We start from the raw sequence: 22,036 nt of genomic DNA, 5'->3' as shown, positions 1-22,036 counted from the left end.
CCTTTAACTTAGTATAAATTCAAACTGGATATAACTCGGGCTCAATAGCCGTCTCTAATAAATACCGTTGTCAACGTGACTACAGAGAGGAAACTTAGTAGGGCAGAAAAGATGATAATTCATTTACTTCTCCTTCGGCTGATAAGCATGTAACTGTTGACTGGCTCTGATGCACATTGTCCAGCGTTTTGGTAGCAGTTGAAAAATGAAGATACTGCCATAGAGTATGAACATCACATTTTTGGAGAAACATTGATCTAACTTGATAGCTGCAAAGATCTAGAGGGCTTTTTACCAACAAAAAGTGTTTTTCCCTTGTAACAGATAAGGCTTATTGTTTCTTTTTCAGAAGACTTTGAGCCTTCAAGTTGGCAAATTGACACTCGGAATGTATCCATCTACTTGAATTTATTTAAGATAGAATAATTGAGGAGGAGAGTATTTTAAAAACTACGCAAAATTTAGAAAGCAGACCTTTCAAGGAATTCTTGAGACTGCTACCCCAGAGGTTGATACGAAGTAATGAATAGGAATGATTTCACAATGAATTATATTTTGTGTTCACAATTATATGTGCTCATTACGTGATGTGTACTTCCCCTTTGTCAAGTGTTATAACGTATCCATCTACCATGAAAGGTCCATATAACACGAAAGGTGGTTTCCTTCCATGCCTATGAAATTGATGAGCTGATGAGCCGGGAGAGACTTACTCATATTTTAATGCCAGCAGTAACAGGCCTCACACCCAGAGAACAGGGGCATCAAAGTTGGTGGTAGCAAGGAGTATTTGCCGCCGTAATTGACAAATAATACCCCTCATAAATACTGCCAGTCTTTTCAATTAGTTTTCATCTAAAATTCGGGCTACAAAATGATGGCCTGTCAACTGACAATGAATGGCAAAAATTAATAAATTGTCTTCTAAATAGAATGGACACTTAAGAAAAATTGGGCAGCCAATTTAGCACAGCATGAAGCGAGGGGAACCTTTTGTACTGATGCCGGGCACTAATGTCGTCTCCATCTTTATTAATGGTGCTCGGCGGCGGCTGACAGTTTTGTTGCTACTGGCAACTTTCTTCATTAAAATTAAAGCCAGCATCAAATTCCATTAGCCGTACTCTGGGCACCTTGCATTTTCTTATACATATTGTTTCTTTTATTAACTCCCTGTCCACCCATGAGAAGTTTTAAAAGAAGTTAAATGGAAGGAATTATTGGCCAAGGCCAGAGAACCAACCGTTCTGTGTTCCTGGGGAAGAACGGCTGTTACCTGTCCTATTAGAGCCTACGTCCTAAAATCGATAAACCCCTCTTTTTTGGTTCCCTCCTCTTTTAAAATAGAAGCACATTACCTCTAAATACAAACTTCTTGGGGTCTCCCAAGCTTTCAGATAGGAACAGCCCATTCTAGTTTCTGATTTTTTTTTTTTCTGAGCAGTATTTTTTTCTCTTTTTTTTTTTAAGTTCTGGCTTCCCATGTCCCAACTATATTTCCATAGCTGACTGTACCTTGACACAATAGTAGGTTGACGCTTGGAGAGACTTGCATTTGTCACAAATGCCTTACAGTTATTTTCCCCAAAGGCATTACTTTTATCTGTAGAACAAATTTCAACCTTTGAAGGAAAAAAACCCAAGCTTTGCTGAACAAGTTCTCAACTATTGTCTGAAAAGCTGTTGCCTGCCCTTCACAGCACTGCAAGCAGTTCAAAAGCCTGAAATGCCTCCGCCCCGGAGCGTCGCCTCTTTGGGCAGCAAGAAGTCACAAACAGCTCAGGTTCTAGGACAGCTCGGGTCTTGCCTGCGCACCGACGCCGTCCACCACCACCGAGCAGAGGTCGTGTGGCTGCTGTGGACGGCTCTCGGGAAGCCACCGGGCTGGGATCACCAACCACACAGGTCAACTTCCCCTCGCGAGCCAGCGTCCTCGTTGCTTTCTCATGCTCTGAGTCATGCTAAGCTGAGGGCTAACCCTGCTTCTGCATTGTTTTTCTCCTCCTCCTCCTCCTTCCAGCATGTACCTTACACCGAATGAAACCCAGGCACTCATTAAAACAATAGAGAGTGAAGTGCCAGGCAACGACGGAAAAGACATTTACGCCAGAAAACCTACACTCAGAACAACAACTGTGAGCATCCTGGCACCAGAGGCAGAAAGGAAGCCGTAGTTCTGAGCTCTGCTGGAAGTCCTTCCTCCGTAGAGCTTGCAAGCTGCATTCCCGTAACCGCGTTTTAACTGACTTGAAACCATGGGTTGCAATTGCTTTTTCCCCCGCCACTACCTCAAGGAGGACTATATGAGTTAGCATTTTCTGATTACATTGGTGTCCAGTCACCACTGTCTCCTTGCACCCTCTCCCCTCCCATCACAGGTGAATATTAACAGTATCTAGAGGAGTGTTACATAAACGAGGGTCCCAACAGGTGAACTATCCCGTCTGTCTGATTCTCAATTTGGGGTTTTCTTTTTTAACGTACGAAGTGACTGAGACTCCAGACAGCTTATAAGTAAAGACTGGACGCGTTTCTGCTTTGCAGAGAGGTGGTAGTTACGATCTGTTTTTTTCTAGTAAATATTTCCAACGTTTTAATAGTGAAGTGAATCATTCAGGTAATTGCAGGGAGGCTCTGCTAGCCAGTCTTCTTTTTGAATAAACTTAAAAGTTAAACAAAGAGCAACATGTCAGATGGTGTTTCAATTAGTTGCATTTAAAAAAAACAAGTATTCACTAAAGCTTGTATTCGCTAAAAATGTAGGTGTGCGACCGTTTGATGTTGATGGGCCTACGAAAGGAACGGTACCAGGTCTCCGTACGTGCGTACAGCCGTCTGCAACTCCAAGGGCTATTCTCCGACTGCAGACCCCCTCCCCAATATCTGAACCCCGCAAGGAAACAGTTGTTACTTGATGACTGAGCCCACTAATATGTTACAGTAAATGGGGCATGAAATACAACACTTTATATATAGTATATACTAAGTGATTCTTATATTGAAACAACAAGGCCATTTTTAACTTGCTGACACAATGTTTGCAGTGTTTCATCATTAAATTGTCCTGATTAACAATCAACTTCTATAGTGGGCCCAGTAGAGCAGGTTTTGTTTTTTTTTTTTTTTTTTTTTTAATGGGATGAATCCGATTTCTTGAACACTACTTAGTCTTCTTTTATATTTTCAATTTTGGCATTGGAGGCCTTCGGGGTGAAATAAGGTCTAGTCTGTTCTATGTGGTCGTTTCCCCAGGTGCATTTTGACCATTGCTGGGAAATTTTATCCAGACTTTTTATATTAGTAAGCTGTCACGGGCACGATTTGATTTTACTCCATAATTTGGGAATGTGTTCCTTGTTGGTGGCAGCGACACTCCTGTCTTTCTCAGAGTCTCTCAGTTGGAGCTGAGAAGACACTCGTGGAGGATGTTTGGTGGAAAAGCAGCATTCAGGGCCCCTGAGTGGCTCAGTCAGTTAAGTGTCTGACTCTTAATTTGGCTCAGGTTGTGATCTCAGGGTCCTGGGACCGAGCCCCCCACTGGGCTCTGCTCTCAGTGGGGAGTCTGCCTAAGATTCTCCCCCTCCCTCCTCAGCTCAGTTCACTCTCTCTCTGAAATAAGTAAATCTTAAAAAAGAGAGAGAGAGAAAGAAGGAAAAGAAAGGAAAGAAGGAACCATACACCTGGCTGGCTCAGTCAGTTAAGCATCCAACTCTTGACTTTGGCTCAGGTCGTGATCTCAGGGTCATAGGATTGAGCCCCAGGTGAGGCTGAGTGTAGAGCCTACATGAGATTCTCTCTCTCTCTCTCTCTTTCTCCCTTTCTCCCCTCTCCCTCTGCTCCTCCCCATCACACTCTCTCTCAAAAAAAGAAAATATTTTAAAAAAAAAAAGAGAGAAAACGAACAATGTAGTCTATGTACACCACCAGGGACCCTGCTGCCCTGGGTGTTCAGTGACTGCTCCACACACACAGAGCCCCAGGACAGGACGCTGACTAGATTTGCTTTGTTTTTCCAGAAGCACAATTGCATTTAAAAAAAAAAAATTTTTTTTTTCCAATCACTTTATGATGTTACTCAATATCCAATAAACTGCAGAATGGTCATGGTGGCGGTCGTCATCATTGTCACCACTGGGACAGCAGCAGCAGAAGTATTTTGAGCTGCTCTTATGCCCATGGATGTTTCTGCAGGTCAGGACATAGCCTGTGGGACTCCTCTTCCGTGCCGCGCTAATTTAGAGTAGAGGCTACCTGGAGTGCTGTGTTGAGAAAGCTTCTGAGGCTCGTCGTGGAGGGTGCTGTCTGCTGTCAGTTCACGGTAGGGAAGTGGGAGCCCATTTGCCAAGCGGATGCCAGTCCTGTTAGGTACTCGCCTAAGATCGAAACGTGGGTGTTTACACCTACCTTTCTCTTGTCCTAACCAGGAAGAGAGTGAGTCATCATTCCCTCCCATTCTAGGCTCGCACTGCCTTCCTCTGCCCACATCTTCATTTCTGAAATCGATGAATCCCGAGGGCCAGGTCCTGGGTGGTGGTTCTCTGTATATGCCCCCCCTCCCATATCCAGAGTAGCGGTTTACATTTAGAATATGTGCAATAAGACTGTGTTGATTTAGTCTCTGCCAAGATCTCTGCATGAGCAGACTATTCTAGATCAATTTTTCTGCATAGCACAAGGCATATGCATGCGGCTACAATCGTAGGCCTGGAGCCCTCCACGTGACATGGATTCAGATCTGGGTTTTATTCCTCACTGGTCTTGGCGTGTAGTTACTTGCTCTCCACGGAAGGTTTTGTCATTCATGGTGACGGTTATAATCATTCAGCCATTTTGTTTATTCATTCACCAGGCATTTTTCTGATCATTTGTTATTTGCCAGGTTACAGGAAACAGAAATGGGCAAGGTAAGAACGGTCTCTGCCATTGTTCAGCCAGTGAAGCAGAAGCTAAGGAGCCAGGCAGGGAAGAAATAGAAGTAGGATGTGAACCACTGGTCCACAGTAGAAAGAGGGGAAAAAATGTGAAATTAATTGTAATTTGTTGTTTTAGCAGCTGTGTCTAAAATCTATTCGTTTCAACATATCATCAATGTAAAAAGTTCTCGTACTAAGCTTTCAGGAGCAGGTGTGATATTTCCATGTACAGGGGTACACCTCAGAACCGACCAGGGTGGAATCCAGTTGTCACATGGGGCTCATGGGGGCCCTCGGAATGGAGCATGTCCAGAGTGAGGGGGCACGGCAGCCGGCCGGGAGGAGGTAGCGTGACGTGGGTGCCGTGGGCTCAGGGGGCATCAGGCTCCTGGGGGAGCACTGATGAAGCCCTGGGGGGGCCGGGGCGGGGAGCTCAGGTGTCAGCAGGTGGAGATTGCTCTACCTGTGGGACACCAGGTAGTGCTGTCCACAGTGGGGTGAGATTTTCTAGGACAAGAGTGTAACTCGTAGAGAAGCGAGCTCCATGTATGGCAGCCCTTAAGCGTCAAGCAGGTGAGCAAGGGGCAGAAACACGGGAGAGAAACTTGGAGTGAGAACAGGTGCATTCCCAGGAGAATGGATTTACAGGTGTCGGCCGGGGAGGGAGAGGGAGGTGGAGAAAAGATGGGTCGCCCATGCAGAAGATTTCTAAATAGCTTACGTAGACCTGAAATCCTCTCCATAGTTTACCTGACATGTGAGCTTTGGACTCATCCTCGACCCCACTTCTGCGCATAAGCCTGGCGCTCGGATGTACTTTAAGGAACAGGTGCCAGGGCCTGTGCAGGTGTCTGTGGTGATGTGGGGCTCGGGATGCTTTACGTAAACAAAGAAGCAGCCGCAGGTTTCTTCCTGTTGGTCTCCTAGGAGTTCCTCTGTGCCCTGTCCCTGTGTCACTGTGCGGGTGCCCAGAGCGGCAGGAATGGGGTCCCCTCCCTCCCTGGCCTCACTGTGACCCTGCCCCCCCCCCCCCCCAGGGCGCGGGCTCCCTGGACGGGTGGTTGAGCTCAGGTTCATTTCGTTCAGCTGAAGGAGGGCCCTCCCGGCTGGCCACGAGGAGCCCTTTGCAGCCGGTGGCATCCTGGCCCCCAGGGCAGCCGGGGCGGGGGGGAGGCCACCACCAAGGAGGGACCCACCCGCAGGGCGCCCCCCCCCCGCCCCGCGCAGCTGTGGATTGCAGATATTGTCACCCCTGCTGCTGCTGCAAACCTAGTGACAGAAAGGGGCAGGATGAAAGGCAAGAAAAACGAGGTGATCAAGAGATAATATTAACTGGAAAAATCAAGAAGGGATCTGTCAGTCCTGGTGGAAAAACATGTCTCTCCTCGGCGTCCTCTGCTTGTCTTGGGCCGCGGGAGGTGTCGGGCGGCGCGGTGGCGGGAAGTGGCCCGACGCGGAGCGGCCTCGGTGGGGTATTTTCCCACGCGTGTGCAGAACGGACCCGGGCCTCGGTGGCGCTCAGTTCCCGCCCGTCCCGGCCTTCGTCGCGGCCGCCGCGGTGCCCGAAAGGGGGAGAAACCCAACCAACTTTTCTCCCTCCGCCGTCATTGTTCGTGGGGTCGTTACTCGGCGCGACGCGGTGTTACATCGGGTCCTGTGTCCATCATTATTAAAATGTGAAGTGTGTCGGTCACAAAGCATACATTTCGGGGCAGTTAGCTGAATAATTCCTTTCTTTATTATCCCAAATTACTGCTGAGCTCTGGAGAGGGGACCGGTTTAGCCAATTATTGCCATTTGAGCTGGATTTGTGGGTGATTAGCTCCTGGTCGAATCCAGTCCCGGCCGGCGCTTTGAAGCCCGCGCCGTGTGATTTTCTCAGCAGTGAGGTAGGAATAGACGCGGCTAATGACAGCAAGGTCGCGCGGGTGAGCTGACCTGTGTGGGGCGCAGGTTTGGGTTTCGCAAATAGGGCATCGACAATAACAAGTGTGGCACTAACCCTGCCGTGCATAATCGGGGCTTTCTAGGATTGTCGGAGATGCTGACAGCTCAATTAAAGTGTAACCCTTTGTACCCTACAGCCCGGCGGAATAACAGAAATATTACTAACCAGCGAGGGGAGGGGGTCACCAGGGAGCTGGTTAAAGATCCAGAACCGGCTCCTCGGCCCCCTCCCCCACGCCCTCCCGGCTCCGAACAAGCTGGGAGAAAAGCCTCCATTTGTGGTATAATAGGTCCTCTGGAGGAGGGAGAGGGAGACAAATATTACTTAAAAAAAAAAAAAAAATTCAGTGGGGGCGGGGGGGGGGCCTCCGTTGTTTCTATGGAAACCCTTTAAACTGGGAAGAAAGTTAAGGTGGCCTGTAATTGCGGCCGGCCTCACGTGTGCTGGCCCAATTGGTCCGTCTCCTCGTGGCAAGGCCCGCAGCCAGGCCTCACGTTTGTGGCTTTGCCGCAAGTTTTGCGTCTGAGGAGGATCTGGGGAAGCGAGCTAATTGGGATGATTTTCTTGCACACGGTGAATGATTAGGTCATTGATTTACTGCTTTCACTTAAGAGCATTTTCTGCACCTTGGACGACAAGCTGGTTTGACCTGTGGTGGGTCTGTGGTCTTGTCATTTTTGTCGCACTTTTCTTTTTTTTTCCCTCTTAGACCCTGTAATGTGGGGTTCCCGCGTCCAGACTCGACTTGATGGCATTTTAATTGAGTGGCAGGATGTTACTCCTTCCCCGTTTTTTAATTTTTGGTTCTTGGCTTTTGACGACGCTTCAGATTTTTTTGGAGACGTTTTAGAACAAGGAACGGCTGTAAATTAGGGTGATTATTATCGGGACCGACCAACCAACCACGCACCGGGCACTGATAAGGGAATCTGGGAGCCCGGGCACCCACAGAATTCCCGGCCATGGAGGGAGATGACCCATGTATCCAGTTGGGGACTGGAGGTTCGAGGTGCCTGATAGACACTCAGGGAAGGACATCCAGTTGGGACTGGGATGCAAAGGTCCCATGAGCGGGGACGTGACAGCTGCAGAGACAGGTGTGGCCAGGGATGTGTGGGGCACGTGTGGGAGAGCCAGCAGTGTCCCGTCTGCTGTGTGGATGTGCTGACGGGCAGGAGGGCCTCCTTGTGCTACAGCAGCCTGCAGCCCCGTCACACGCTCACACGCCACCCCGTTCATCTGCTGGGCCGCCACGACAAGGTGCCATGGACCGTGTGCCTCAGACAACACGTGTATCTCCTCCCAGTCCTGGAGACCTGCATCCAGGTCAGAGTGGTTTCCTCCTGAGGCCTGTCTCCTTGGCACACATGTAGGTAGACCCTTCTCATTCTTTTCCTGGGGCCTGGTCTCTATTTTCATCCCCTCTTCTCATAAGCACACTCAGCCAGATTGGATCAGGGCCCGTCTCACGGCCCCATTCATCCCTTCTTCGTCTTTAAAGACCTGCCCCCACATGCAGTCGTATTTGGAAGCACAGGGGGTTAGGATTTCCACATAGGAATCTGAGGAGGACATAATTCAGCTCATGACAGCCAGTATCTGAAGGTCTGGATGATGCTTAGAGGTTCTCAAAGCCCAGAGCCCATGACCCCGCAGCTCAGGGCTGAAGGCAAGAGGGGTGTCCACCAGGATGGCAGGGAGGAAAGGGAGGATGCAAGGGGGGCGTTCCAGGGAGAAAGAACAGAATTTGCACTTTGGAATAAAATGTATGGCTGCTGGCCAGTTTCATGTCCTGGAGCTGGGCTCCACACCCATTTTCTGTAAAGGGCCAGATAGCAAGTGCTTTGGGCTTTCCTGCAACTACTGAGCTCAGCTAGCAGAAGCATTTACGAGCAAGAGTAGCCGTGTTGCCGTTAGACCACATTCACACCAAGAGGCGGGAGGTTAGACTTGGCCCACGGGCCAGCCTGTGGCGGCCCCGGTCCTGTGGGATTCCCAGCACCGACAGTCCCTAGCCAGGTGCCCTGGACTGGGAGACCGTGCTTAACAGCAGCGAACCAAGTGCTCAGGATCACACATCGTGACTCAGGGCGTGTGACCATCCACGTTAGGGCCGAGTGTCAGTGATGGGGGCCGTGGGGGCGAGCCTGTGCGGACTTGACCCTCACTACAGGTGTGCAGTGAGTGACCGCCCACGCATCCGAGTCCAGGTGTGCTCTTGGAAAGTGTGTTATTCGCAAGGGACAGCTTAGCATAAGGGGTGGGCAGGGCAGTAAGTTCCCCTTCTGGAAGAGCAGGATATTCAGAGGGACAGCAGGGAGCCCGTGACGTGCGAGAAGAACATCCCTGCTCCTGGTACCACTCCTTTGTGTTCCCCAATTTCTAATGGTAAAAGTCTGTCCACCCTCCACCCACCCAAACATGCTTTTCTGGGTGGTGGACGGGGGATGGTTTTTGGTTTATTGGAGGGGGGGAGTGTTTTTGTTTTTGTCAGGGAGCTCCACACCCAATGTGGGCTCGAACTCACGACCCCAGGATCAAGAGTTGCATAGTCTGACTGAGGCAGCCAGGTGCCCCTCTAAGTGGTTTGGTTATGTTTTATTTTCTAAGTCAGTTATTTCAAGTAAACCACAAGTTTAATCCATGTTACAGGAAAAACCTTGATTAGAATAAAAATAATAAACATAAATGTGAAGACTGATTAGAGTGCATACTCTTTGGATCTCTGTTAAAGATGCCAGCATCTCTCCGCAGCATTTTAGAAATACATACAAACCTTTTAACGGCTATGATGAGAACTTTTTTTTTTTAAAGATATTTATTTATTTATTTTTATTTATGATAGTCACACAGAGAGAGAGAGAGAGAGAGAGGCAGAGACACAGGCAGAGGGAGAAGCAGGCTCCATGAACCGGAAGCCTGACGTGGGATTCGATCCCGGGTCTCCAGGATCGTGCCCTGGGCCAAAGGCAGGCGCCAAACCGCTGCGCCACCCAGGGATCCCGAGAACTTTCAAAACTATTACGGATGTGAATCATGAAGCCCTGAGGACCGTAACAGGTATTTATTCCAGGAAGCAAAAAGGACTCAGATATCACTTTTTTTTTTTCTTAAGTACAGAAACAGCGAAGCTTTCTGGACTTGTGTGGATTTGTTTAGACCACGGGCAAACTTGTGTTTTTAAATTCACTAATTAGGGAGCTGTTGGCACCCCCTCTGGCGCAGCAGGATAATTCAGTTTGTGTCACTGCGAGACCAGCCGTGTGCTCCCGTTTATGTTCAGTCACGGGCGCACGGCCTCCAGCCGCTGTCCAGGCCGATGAGAAATGCCACCTCGGGAGAAAGCGTGGTCTGATCTTCACAAGGACCAGCCTGCAGCTTCACATGGCGCTGACCCCCCCACCCCCACCACCTCGTTCCATAGGACCTTGGCCATTAAATGTTCCCGTGTGTCCTGACGAGCTCTGTGCTCACGGACACCCGCGTCCCTTGGTCCCTCGCACTCAAAACAAAGACTGATTTGCCTGGTTAAGACCCCAAGTCTCTCATGCAGTCAGTAAATCTTTGTTGGTAAATAATTGCTATCGAGCAGAGTTTTAATATAAATTTATGAGTGGTGTTTTATCACAGCTTGGGGCTGCAGCAAGCACTGAGTGATGGATTTCAGATCGCACTTACATTCATTACATTAACTTTGTAAGTTATTTAAAGCTTGTACACTTAACATTGCTTTTGGCTTTCAGTGACCTCTTGGGACTAGGCAGGGAATACACATGACTGATAAAGAGATTGCAGCCAAAAGACAATCCTACCCTTTGCTCCACCACAGGAAAAGTTCCTTGAGCAAAAAAAAAGCAGAAAGCGTCTGCCTGAGATCCTGGTATTCTGGTTGTCGATCATTAAAATCCCTGTCTTTCTTGATGCACCAGTAAATTAACTAGGAGGTAGCAATTAGATCAACATGTGCCATTTCCAAGTAAGATAAGAGGAACATTTGAGAGGTCACAGAGCCCTTCCGTTTCTTACTATGCAAACAAGTAAAAGATATCAAAGCTTTAAAATCGGTCTGGAGGGCAAAATGATTCACAGGGAGGCGGCCTGGCGTTGGGGTTGCAGGTATAGACCGTTATTCCTGGCTCTTCCCGCTGCGCTGGTCACCTGTTGCTGGTAATTGACCCAAATCGTCGTGGTTTAAAGCCATAACCATTTTATTATTTCTCATGATTGTGCAGGTCAGGAAATCGGGGCCAGGCATAACGGGGACATCCTCGCCCCAGAGATGCCTGCTAGAGCTGGAGCAGCCAGGATCATTTCTTCACTCACATCTCTGGCAGTCCTGTAGCTGGCACCTGGGCTGTCCTCCACGTAGCCTTGGGGTCTCCCTTTTCATTGTGTCCCCAGCAGGATAGTCCACATTCTTACGAGGCCACTCAGGGCCCCCAAGGGCATAAGAACAGGAGCTATCAGACTTTCTTAAGGCTTCAGCCAGAGCAGACCTAGCATCATCTCCACCACGTTCTGTGGGTTAAATTGAGTCAGAAGGCCTAGGAACCCCACAGGAGCAGATCTTTTTGAGGATAGTCTTTGGAGACTAGCTACTTCCATCTACCCTTGCACCTACAAAGCACCCCTCACCCTGCCCCTGGATTCTCAAAACCTCATCCCGTGGTGGCGCCCATCTCAGGCTTGAAGTCAGGGATTGTCATCTGCATCAGGTGCACACACAGATGTGGCTCCTTGGACATGACCCTTGACATCTGAAGACCAGGGGACCCCAGAGCCAGGGTTCCCTGACAGCATGCAGGTGCACGTGCACACACATGCCCGGTGCTGACCCCGGGTGGGTGCACTGCAGCAGGTGCCCTTCAGCCAAAGAGGAGAGAGATGGGAACAGTATGGAACAGTTCCTGGTCCATAGCAGCTCTGAACGCAGCCAGGCACATGTGGCTAGTCACCCTGCTCTGGACACAGAGCTCATGTGCTCTCCTGGGGGGTGTCCTCCAGGGCCTGGGGCTCTGCTGTCTCAGCGACCTTCCTTTTCCCCAAGAAATGGCCTGGTTTTGCAGCTGTGTGGCTTTCTCAGCCTGCTTCCTGCTGGTCTTCGTGTGAGGGTCAGAGGCCCCTTTTCATTCTAGATGTGCTCTGTGCCTTTTAGTCCAACAATTGTAAGGTACAATTGTAAAGGTACAATTCCTTTAAAACCCTTGTGGGTGTCCTTTGTATCAAATTGTAATTTATTCCATTAGACAAAAGCCAGCCCACAGGTCCTCGTCTCTGGTCCACACATGCTGTCTAATTGGAAGGGTCTGTGAGGCCCTGCCTTAAATCTTTGAGTTCTCAAGACGAGGGTCCGATGCCGCAACCTTGCTGGGTCTTCATCCTGAGATCACATCTCCTGGCGTCCCCTGGATTAGATCTTTGTTCTCAGACCAAGTCTTAGCCTGAGTTTTCTCCTGGCAGGAGAAGCTGGGAGTGAGAAACGATTTTTCTCATGCTGGGATATTTTCTCCAATTCTGCTGAAAAACGGAACACCCTTGACCCGCCCCCCCTCCGCCCCAACCCCCCCATCCCAGTTCGTTAGAAGCAGTAGCAACATGAGCATTCTGCTCAGAAATCTCCTTCGCCAGGTCCTGGGCTCCTGAGGCCAGCCGTTTCTGCAGACAGCAGGTCTGCTGGTGGCTCTGCCCTGTGCATGGCTGGGGTCCCCGTTGTCCATACTCGGGTGGCATTTCCCCCCCTCTGTCGTCCTCGCCTCCGTCCACAGCTGTTGGGTTCCTGCAGCCTCAGCCAGCTGCCCCAGTGCCAAGCCAGCGGCCCATGTTTGAGGATTTTATTACGGCAGCATAGGGCTCTAATTCTGTGTTCCTCATCTACCACTGCCTGAGAATCTACCACAAAACTTAGTGATTTCAGAAAAACAGTCATTATTTCTCATAATTCAGTGACTCTAGACCACAGAGCACAGCATGGCTTCTCCATCAGACCTTCCCAAAGCTTAGAAGCTGCCAACATTTCTTAACATGTAAACCCGGCGTAGATAGCATCCCTTCCACTGCTTCTGTTGGTTGAAGCGAGCCCCCGGCATCCCGAGTCGGCGTGGGACGGTTTCCACGGGGGGCGTGACTACCTGGCGGCGTGGTGCCGGGGAGCCGTCCTTGCAGACCAGCTGCCTGCTGGCTGTGCGGGGGAGGTTAGGTAAACCGAGCCTCGGTGGCCTCATCTGTCAAATGGGGATGATCACGGTAACCGCTTACGTCAGGTTGTGAGCGCTCAGTGGCTTAGTACCGGGAAGGCTCTTAGAGCAGGGGGCCCGATACTGTTTTGAAACAGCGAATTTTAGAAACAGATGCATAAGCCACATACGAGCGAAATAAGACACGAACTGTAATGACGTCTCTGCTGCGGTAGCTGGTCAGCGAGAAGCGCTCTCAAGCAAGAGGTTGTTTGTGCGTGTTCAGAAGTGGCATCTGAAAGATGGGCCGAGTATGCATCCTGACGTCCTCCCGCCGTTTTGCCCTGGGTAACGCAGAGTCAAAGAGACTTAGAATCATAAGGGCCATTTGCTCTCGCTGATGGGAACTGCCCGCCCGCATGTCTCTGGCACAGAGCCTTCCGGCCTCTGTCATCTTCTGGCTGTGGGACCATGGCTTCGTGTCCTCTAAAAGTTGAAAATGAAATGTTTTTAGATTTCCCATTTTCTTGGTGCTTAAGTAGACGATATGTGAGTTCGTGATGGCAGGAGCGTGGGTGATGAAGTGCGAGGGGGCTGCCAGGACGGTAGTGGCCCCGCTGCAGTGATACGAGTCTGTCCCACGGGGCCACAGTGCATTCGCTTTTTCTTGGGCGTGTTGGGGGATGCTGTGATCCTGGGGGGTCGGGGGGTGGGCACGGCAGCACAGCACCTGGAACCTTTAGCTCCTGGAAGAGTCTGGGACTAAGAAGGAACTCCCGGGACGGAGCCACCGGATGGGATGTCTCCCTGCGGCTTCATGGTGGCCCTTCTCCGTTCCTCCTAGCGAGGGCACGTCGGAGGGGGCCTCGTCTCTCCACGTGGCTCCAGAACCATGAACCAGGCTCATCCTCACCCCTCCGGCAGCAGACCACGGCTCCTGCAGCTCCCGCTGTCCGCACCCGCAGGCTCCCCGGCACACGGCGGCCCAGGAAGGCCTGGGTGACTTTGGGCACATTCCATGAAAAAATACTAGTCTAACAGATTCAGGACTGAGTGGTGTACCTTCCGGGGTCTTGTTAGACTCTGAGATTCCCCGATTCTCACTTGGTACAAATACTCTGAAAAAAAAATCAGTGTTTGGCCTTTGCTTCCTCAAAGAAAGGAAAAGAAAGAAACTATGAGAGAACACGTTTTGAATCCACAGGAGCTGTTTGCTGAGTCTTGTCATTTGTCATCTGATTGAGCCTCTGATTATAAAACTTCACCTTGCGGCTGCCTCAGCTGCTCAGCGGAGAGCACGCATCTCTTCCCGCCTCCCAGGATAGGCTCTTTCAATCAGCCACAGAGAGGCGGGTGCAGGGAGCCGGGCACCCGAGCAGCTCCATCGGCACAGAAATCTTGGGGGGTCGGGTAATGAACCCAGCTGGGGCCCCCGCCAGAGGGCAGAGGCATAGCTCCTGGGACACCGGGGTGTCCTTCAGCTCTGCTGGCTTCTGCAGCGTTTGAATCATAATCAGAGATTATCCTGCAAGGTGGACCATAGAATCTTTTAAAGATTCTCAGGATGTTTTATTTTCTTTCACCAAGACACTCAGTTTCCCCAGCACCAAGTCAGCCTAATTTAGTTCCCCGACGGCGCCATCTCCTCCTTGCTTCCTGGTTAGACAGTTTCCCTTTATCCCCGTAGGAGTAAGTCCCCATGGCCCCCACTGGGGAGAGGATAATTGTGCATATAGGATTTGCTCGTGAAAGTGCCCACGATCTAGCCAGGAGCTGCGTGGGTCCGTCTGCGTGGAGCCCCGAGGCCAAGTGGGGGTTCAGCCTGCGTTTTTGTCTGAGTGCAGATGGACGAAGCTTTCTGAAGCCTGGAGCAGCTCTCAGCTACCGGTGACACCGAGGTGACCCCCAGCCCCTGGTATTGTTGGAATTCCATCTGAAACAGATGCTGGAAAAATGCGAGCCCACAGGAGGACGTCTGTGAAGTTTTGTTAGGCTAAGTTTAAAAATCTTAGAAATCTGCCAGAGAGGGAAATTGGATGATTTTAAGGGATCGTTTATCTACTGTCACATCCCCAAGGGTGCCTGGCCCTCTCCCGAGTCCTTACTGTGCAGGGGAACTGGACTCACCTGGGTCTGTAACCGGCCTGGTCCCCTGCACCTGCCTCTCATGTTGGTCTCAGCGCTATGTCTGCTTTAGACTGGTTTTTCTCAGATTCTCAGAAATCAGGGTATGTTGAGTTACACTGTGTTTTCTTTAAATAATAAGAACGTGCGGAGGGATGATCTTCCAAAGGGTCCCTTGTGAGTGTCTTCAACCTGAGAAATCTTTCCCCCCCCCAGAAACAATGTTTCAGTGGCAGTCAGACTTCCCAGCTGGCTCGGCTTCCATTACATTTGTGAAAATTGGTATAAAGAGTAGTATTGTCACAATATTTGGGACTTGAACCTAATTATCACATAAAAGCGTTCCCTTGATTTTACCTCGTGTTGTGGTTTGTTGAGGGGACAGCAGAATTAGGGGGTCGGAGGAAGTTGGTTGAACGCTCCCGAGGAGTCTCATGGGCACCTCTGCTTCTGTTAGATTCCTTCTCACACTCGAACTTTGCTTGGGCCTCGGTCCAGGTGAATTAAGTAGCATCATTCCTGTGCCTTCTGAGTCATAGCCACCATCCTAGGGGCTCCTAAGAGGACAGTGAGAGGGAGAGCAAGTGGGAGACTCTTTGGTTTGCCTTGTTCTGTGAGGTCAGGAGCTGAAGAATCCAGAGCTGGAAGCACAAGTTGAGATAGTCTGATGTGGGAGGGCGCGAAGCCCCACCCGGGAAGGAAGGCCCCAAGCCAAGGCTCAGCTCAGTGCCAGGCATGAGGTTTCACTCCAGAAGAACCTGCAGATGATGTGGGAGGTTTGCTGGGCCCAGGTAGTTCAAGCAGGAGCATGCTCCATCCGTCGTCAGAGGAGGCCTGGGCCAAACATACTTCAGTGCACTGGCTTCGAATTCCAAACGAGTATCAAGAAGCCTTAAGATAGGGGCACCTGGGTGGCTCAGTGGTTGAGCATCTGCCTTCGGCTCAGGTCATGACCCCGGGGTCCTGAGATCGAATCCCAAATCAGGTTCCCTGCAAGGCACCTACTTCTCCCTCTGCCTATATCTCTCGTGAATAAATACATAAAATCTTAAAAAAAAAAAAAAGCCCTAAGATGGCTTTGTTAAAGATGGATCACATTATATACGATTTATCTTTTGAATGCGGTTGCTACATTTACAAGTGGAATTTCATTCTTAATCAATTAAAAATCCAGAGTGAAGAGCTGTAAATTAAAACACTGTTATTTGTAAATATCAGAAGTTTTGGAATTCAGTTACTATGCTATTTTTAGAAAAGGACATTTAGGTTTTTTTAAGATTGATTTATTGATTTATTTATTTATTTATTTATTTATTTATTTATTTATTCAGAGAGAGCGAAAGAGAGGCAGAGACACAGGCAGAGAGAGAAGCAGGCTCCATGCAGGGAGCCCGACGTGGGACTCGATCCCGGGTCTCCAGGATCACACCCCGGGGCTGCAGGCGGCGCTAAACCACTGCGCCACCGGGGTTGCCCTAGGTTTCCTTTCTTAAAACATTGCACGTTTAGCCCTGGCGTCTTCACTCAGAGAAGGTGCCTGGTGCATCATGGTGGCTGGTGTCGTATTTGTGGAACCGATGGCACATCTTCTGACACTCGGTAGCATCACACGGTGAAGATCTACACACACACACGGAAATTGGTCGAACATATGTGTCATGCATAAAATAGAGGAGAAAAGCCAAATTACCAAACTAAACATAAGTGATTTCCGTTTTAACAAATGACAGGAGAAAATGAATGCTTAAAATACCTCAAATTACCTGTGTGCCTCCTTTTTAAGAAAACACGAGACTTTGTCGTTTATATTTATGAATGAATATGTGCCTCCTTTTTGCTCCTAGGGCATGCTGCTGAAGCGAAGCGGCAAATCGCTGAACAAGGAGTGGAAAAAGAAGTACGTGACCCTGTGCGACAACGGCGTGCTGACCTACCACCCAAGTTTACATGTGAGTGTGGACCCTTGGCGTGCGGGTGGCAGGCCCGCAGCTCAGCTCCCACGCTGTGTGTGTGGCGGGGGTGGGGGTCCTCCGGCCTCGGTCTCTGGTTGAAGTCGAAGGAGTCGAGGGTTTCCTGCTCCGCCACGAGATAAAGAGCACGCCCCTCGCCCTTGTCAGACCGCGTGTCTCTCCCTGCCCTTCCCTGACAGCCCATCTCTGGTTCTGACTCTGCAAGGAGTCCCAAAAAAGGGGACGGATGAGGTAAAGTTTTCCAGTGAAAGTAGAAAGACAAGAGCAGATAAGCAAAAGAGAAGGAAAAGCAAGCACGTATCTGAAAATCCAGAACAAAGGGCACAATTAGATCGGAGCCCAGGACTCCGCTCTGAGCAGCTGAGCACAACAGTTAAGTTTAACGCAGTTCGTGACTCAGTTTCTATTGTCAGATAAACACACACGCCCGTTTGTAAGGTAAGAGAAGCGTTTCTACACGTGTTAATAAAATGTGATGTATCGGTGGCGTACGGAAGACAGAATTAAAAAAGCAGAATTAGTTTTATTTTGGGGGGAAATGCGGACATCCTACCCATCCGTGAGATCTCTTAGGAAGCCTTGATAAAATCTTTAGCTGGAGTATTAATCACAGCTCTCTAATAGCACATCCCACGAATCTTGCATATTTATTGGTCTCGATGTAGATAAATGTGTAGTTTAGAATATATAGCGTTGGGGCGCCCAGGTGGCTCAGTTAGTGAAGCGTCTGCCTTCGGCTCAGGTCGGGGTCTCAGGGTCCTGGGATCGAGCCCTGCACTGGGCTCCCTGCTCAGCGGGGAGCCTGCTTCCCCCTCTCCCTCTGCCCTTCCACCGTGCTTGCTCTCTCGCTCTCTCTCTCTCTCTTTCTCTCTCGAATAAATAAATCTTAACAAAAAGGGGGATATCTAGTGTTAGCTGCTCATCGGATTGTATCGAAATGGTAAGCTTTGAATTTAAAAATGTTTAAATACTTGAAAAATGACACAGTTATGGGTAAGAAGTCACACATAAGGAGATTGAAGGAAGTCGTTCCCACAATTCCCCCCTCCCCCCGGGGAACACGGCGGCTAGCGTTTCGGGGTGTGCGCTCTGGGCCGCTCGCTGTGCGTCAGTGCTTTATCCTCCAGGACCACGCGGCCACCCTGTGCGCCGTCCGCGCCCCCTTCTCTGGACACTGACAGATCGCACGTGCCTTCCCCGTGCCAGCAGATAGGCCTGTGTGCCACCATTGCCAACGGTTACGTCCCAGTCATGGGACATTAGCGTGGATGTGCCCTAATCGGTTTAATAATGTCCCCAGAATGAACGTTTGGCAAATAAATTCTTTGATTTTTTTTTTTAATGTCTTAGGTAACTCATCAGTGTCCTAGTGTATTTATCGTTTTCTAGAACTACAGGTAACAAGTGGTATGCTTACTGTCTAATTTGCTTCCTAGGGTGAATTTCCCTTCTTCTGCGTGTCCTGCAGCAGTGGCTTTAGCCTTCAGAACCATGTTAGGAGGCAGGTGTTTCATTAGGCATCCTTGTTTCTTTTTTTTTTTCTTTTTAATTTAATTTTATTTATTTATTCATGACAGACAGAGAGAGAGAGAGACAGAGGCAGAGACACAGGCAGAGGGAGAAGCAGGCTCCACGCAGGGAGCCTGATGTGGGACTCGATCCCGGGACTCCAGGATCACACCCTGGGCCGAAGGCAGGTGCTAAACCACTGACCCACCCAGGGATCCCCCCTGACTTGTGTCTGATGTTGACGGGAACGCCTCCCATGCCTTACCCCCAGGTAGACTTCTGAGATGGAAATCTTCATGGTACCTGGCAAATTCCTTTGTGTTTGGTTTAATTTGGCTGATTTGGGAATAGAGTCAGGTTGCTTCTCCAGGTGGCCTCCACAACAGAGACTTAATGCCAGTCCCAGGAGGCCTGCCTGTGACCTCCCACGCCACGTGCAGCCCCGTCAGCCTCCGCCACGGAGCACCAGAGCAGGGCCGGGTCCTCACTGGGTTCTCTCCCCAGCGCCGCCCCGTCAGCTGCCCTCTCGCTGGCTCATGTCAGAGAGCACAGGTCTGATGATTGACCCGGTCACTCTGTGCTATTTAGAGAGAGAAGCGTAATCAAAATATTCTTGCTAGGACTCACTGACCAGACAAAGTGAGGTCTGACCGATGAGCCTTCCAAGCTACCTTACACTCGCCTGCTAAGCCCAGGCTTGATCAGAGGGATGTTTGCTTCTCCTTGCCAAGGGAAAAAGCTTGTGACAGCAGTATGTCCCAGAAAGTTCCTGTAGGAGGGATAATCCCTACTCCCTTCCCATTCCAACCCTTCAATTAATATAATCACAATCAATTATTTGAAAATTCTCCCATGTGAGCTGCTTCTTGTGATGCCCCTCAGCTCTCGCCTATTCCTTTACGTGGACACACATGTGTACATGTGCATGGGTGTTGTTGGAGCCCGGAAAAGGAGCACAGCAGGGCTTTGCTATAATTATAGGACAAGCAAGAGCCAATATCATTTTAAAGTGCAATTCAGTTAATGCCTGTCTCCTGGGAACTGAAATTACTAGTGCAGGTACTCTCCTCCCTAAGGGAGTAGTGCAGTTTGGGGGTGGATTTTAATTACTGGAGCGCGGAGAGATGGCATGGCCTTCCCCCTAATCCTCCTTTGACTCTATTATCACAACCAAGCTTCGGATGGAAGTTTGGAGAGGAAGTGAGTTGCAGGTACGCGTCCTCTTCCGAGCTGTCCGAGAGCTCCAGCTCCCTAACCGCGGAGTTTGTCTGGCAGTCTTTGGCTCAGAATGGGAAGACACATGAAAGGGATGCCCGTGACTTTTTCTCGTGACAGATTTGGGAGCATGCAGATGTGTTGCAAATTCAAGTCTTAAAATTCTCCGCCGTGAAGACCGTCCCAATTGTGTTAGTCTAGGAACTTTTAAAAGGTGACCGAACCCAATGATACCAGTTAGCGCTGATCGCGCAGCGACACCCCACTTCCTGGGAATCTCTGGGCTGTGTTATGGCTGGAAGCCCACGCAGGTACATTTGCTGTGGGTGGTTAAAGACTGGGGAAATCTGCCCGGGTCGGTGGCTTTGGGTTTCATAAGTGGGGAGTGTCACTCTGTTGTCATCTGCACGGATCCAGAATAGCATAGCCCACAGCCCAGGTCTCTCCAGGGAGCAAAGGGAAAGAGTCTGGCTAAGTAATCTGATATCTGTAAATAGAGTTTTCTACAAAGATCAAGTGTTTCTCAGCGGAGTAACCGAGCCCGCTGCTGGTGCATAGCACTGACTTGCGATGATTAGGTGACGTGTTTACCCAAAAGGAGCTTGGCATGCTTTTCTGAGGATGGGAGTCTGCTAAGGTAATGCTTCCATATTGGGGTGAGCGGTGGGGTCTTGAGAGCCCTGGGCTAGAGGATGCACGAACCACGTACGATTCGAATAGGTACCGGCAAGGCCACGCGGCAGCTCCTTGAAAACCAACATGCTGCCCTGCAGCTCTCTTCCCCAGCACAGACACGTATTCCTCGTGCACGTGTGTGCTGCTCATGGCCCGCCTCAGGCTGGACCCAGACTCCACCACCAGCCACCTTCAACATGGTGATCGTGGTGAACCCAGGGAGCTGGTGGGGTTCTTGCACCTGGGGCCGAGTGAGGGATCGAATCAGGTTCAGAGGGAAATAGGCCGGCACGGTGAGGGCGCTTCATCGTCTCGTGCAAGGTTCGGCTTACCTTGGAGTATCGGCCCCTAGCAGGGCATCAGCTCCCCCCACAGGACTCGGTGTTCACTGGCCAAATTAGAGTCCCAGCCAAGCCCCCCAGCGCTCCTGGACAGGAGACAGGCCAGGGCAGGAGTTTCCCGGGACAGGTAGAGCGTGCGCTGTCCCTGCAGGCTTCTCGCTTCCTGACTCGCCGGACAATGCCTTGGCTGCTGCAGGAGCTGGGCAGTGCCGATCTCCTCAGAGCTTTGCTTCGAAAAGATCCTGAAGCAGCAGCAGACTCTGGCTTTAGCTCACTCTGGATACCGTGGAAGCAGGAGACTGACCATTTCCTAAATTTGCCACCAAAAAAAAAAAAAAAAATCTTGGAAACTTAAATGTCTTCATTGAATGCACCTAAAGAAGATCTCCCAGAAGAGGGGAGTTGCCATCCTTCAAGAACCTGGGACAGTCTCATTACACAGGTGTCTGTGGCCGTGTTTATGGAAAAGGTCATCCTGCAGACACGAACCCCAAGTTTCAATCCCAAGCCAGTGCTCTGGCAGGAGAGCAAACACCCCCAGCCTCCTGACAGGACAGACCATCGGCGTGTGGTCCCAGCTGCGGGCCAGGCCTGCGGCCTCCCAGCCGAGTGACATGCACTTTGAAACTGTGGCTTCGGAAGCAGGCGTGAGCGGCGTGGAGACTGGGCCCTGCAGCGCCCTGTGGGGTTGGCGTGAGGCCGGCCAGCTCACCGTGTGCTTGGAGCGGGTCGGCTCCCGGGGAAGCTCCCCGAAGCTCTTCTCAGAGGGCTGCCCGTCTCTCAGAGCTCAGACACGGTTCTCTAGGCGGCAGGTCATCCGCCAGGGACCTCACTGGTTGGTGGTCCCAGAGTGTCACTTACTGCGGGTCCCATTCCTTCGGATTCCTCTTCTTTCCTTCCCATCCTTTCCCAGCCCCATCTTCTTCCAAGGCTTCATTCTTCCCGGTTTGGTGGCATCATCCCCAGAAGTGTCTGTTCATCGTGAGCCCCAAGTGCAGGCCTGGCACAGAGTAGTTAGGAGACCAGCCCCCCTCGGAGGCCGTGACACACAGCTGGGCCTCGCCTGTCATCTGTTTAGGGCAGGTTTTCCCCACGTGACAGAGACACGTTCTGGAAGGAAGCCTCTCACCCCAGCTGTCCGTGTTTCCTGCTGTTGGAAACCTTGCAC

The 22,036-nt window shown here is 50.4% G+C and overlaps 1 protein-coding gene across 29 annotated transcripts in view; it reads left to right on the top strand.

The window, feature by feature from the left end:
• The window catches only part of AGAP1 (ArfGAP with GTPase domain, ankyrin repeat and PH domain 1), a 524,640-nt gene that overhangs the window by 306,463 nt on the left and 196,141 nt on the right, over positions 1-22,036 (top strand). For all 29 annotated transcript variants that reach the window (XM_072719114.1, XM_072719112.1, XM_072719108.1 and 26 more), the window contains one exon: positions 17,003-17,107. In XM_072719114.1, coding sequence (XP_072575215.1) covers positions 17,003-17,107 — 105 coding nt within the window. The remainder of the gene's footprint in view (positions 1-17,002; positions 17,108-22,036) is intronic.

Source organism: Vulpes vulpes, chromosome 9 (assembly GCF_048418805.1).
Source record: "Vulpes vulpes isolate BD-2025 chromosome 9, VulVul3, whole genome shotgun sequence".
In the NCBI taxonomy this organism is placed as follows: Eukaryota; Metazoa; Chordata; class Mammalia; order Carnivora; family Canidae; genus Vulpes; species Vulpes vulpes.
Note: the sequence above shows the minus strand (reverse complement) of the source record. Positions and strands in the feature narration are given on the sequence as shown.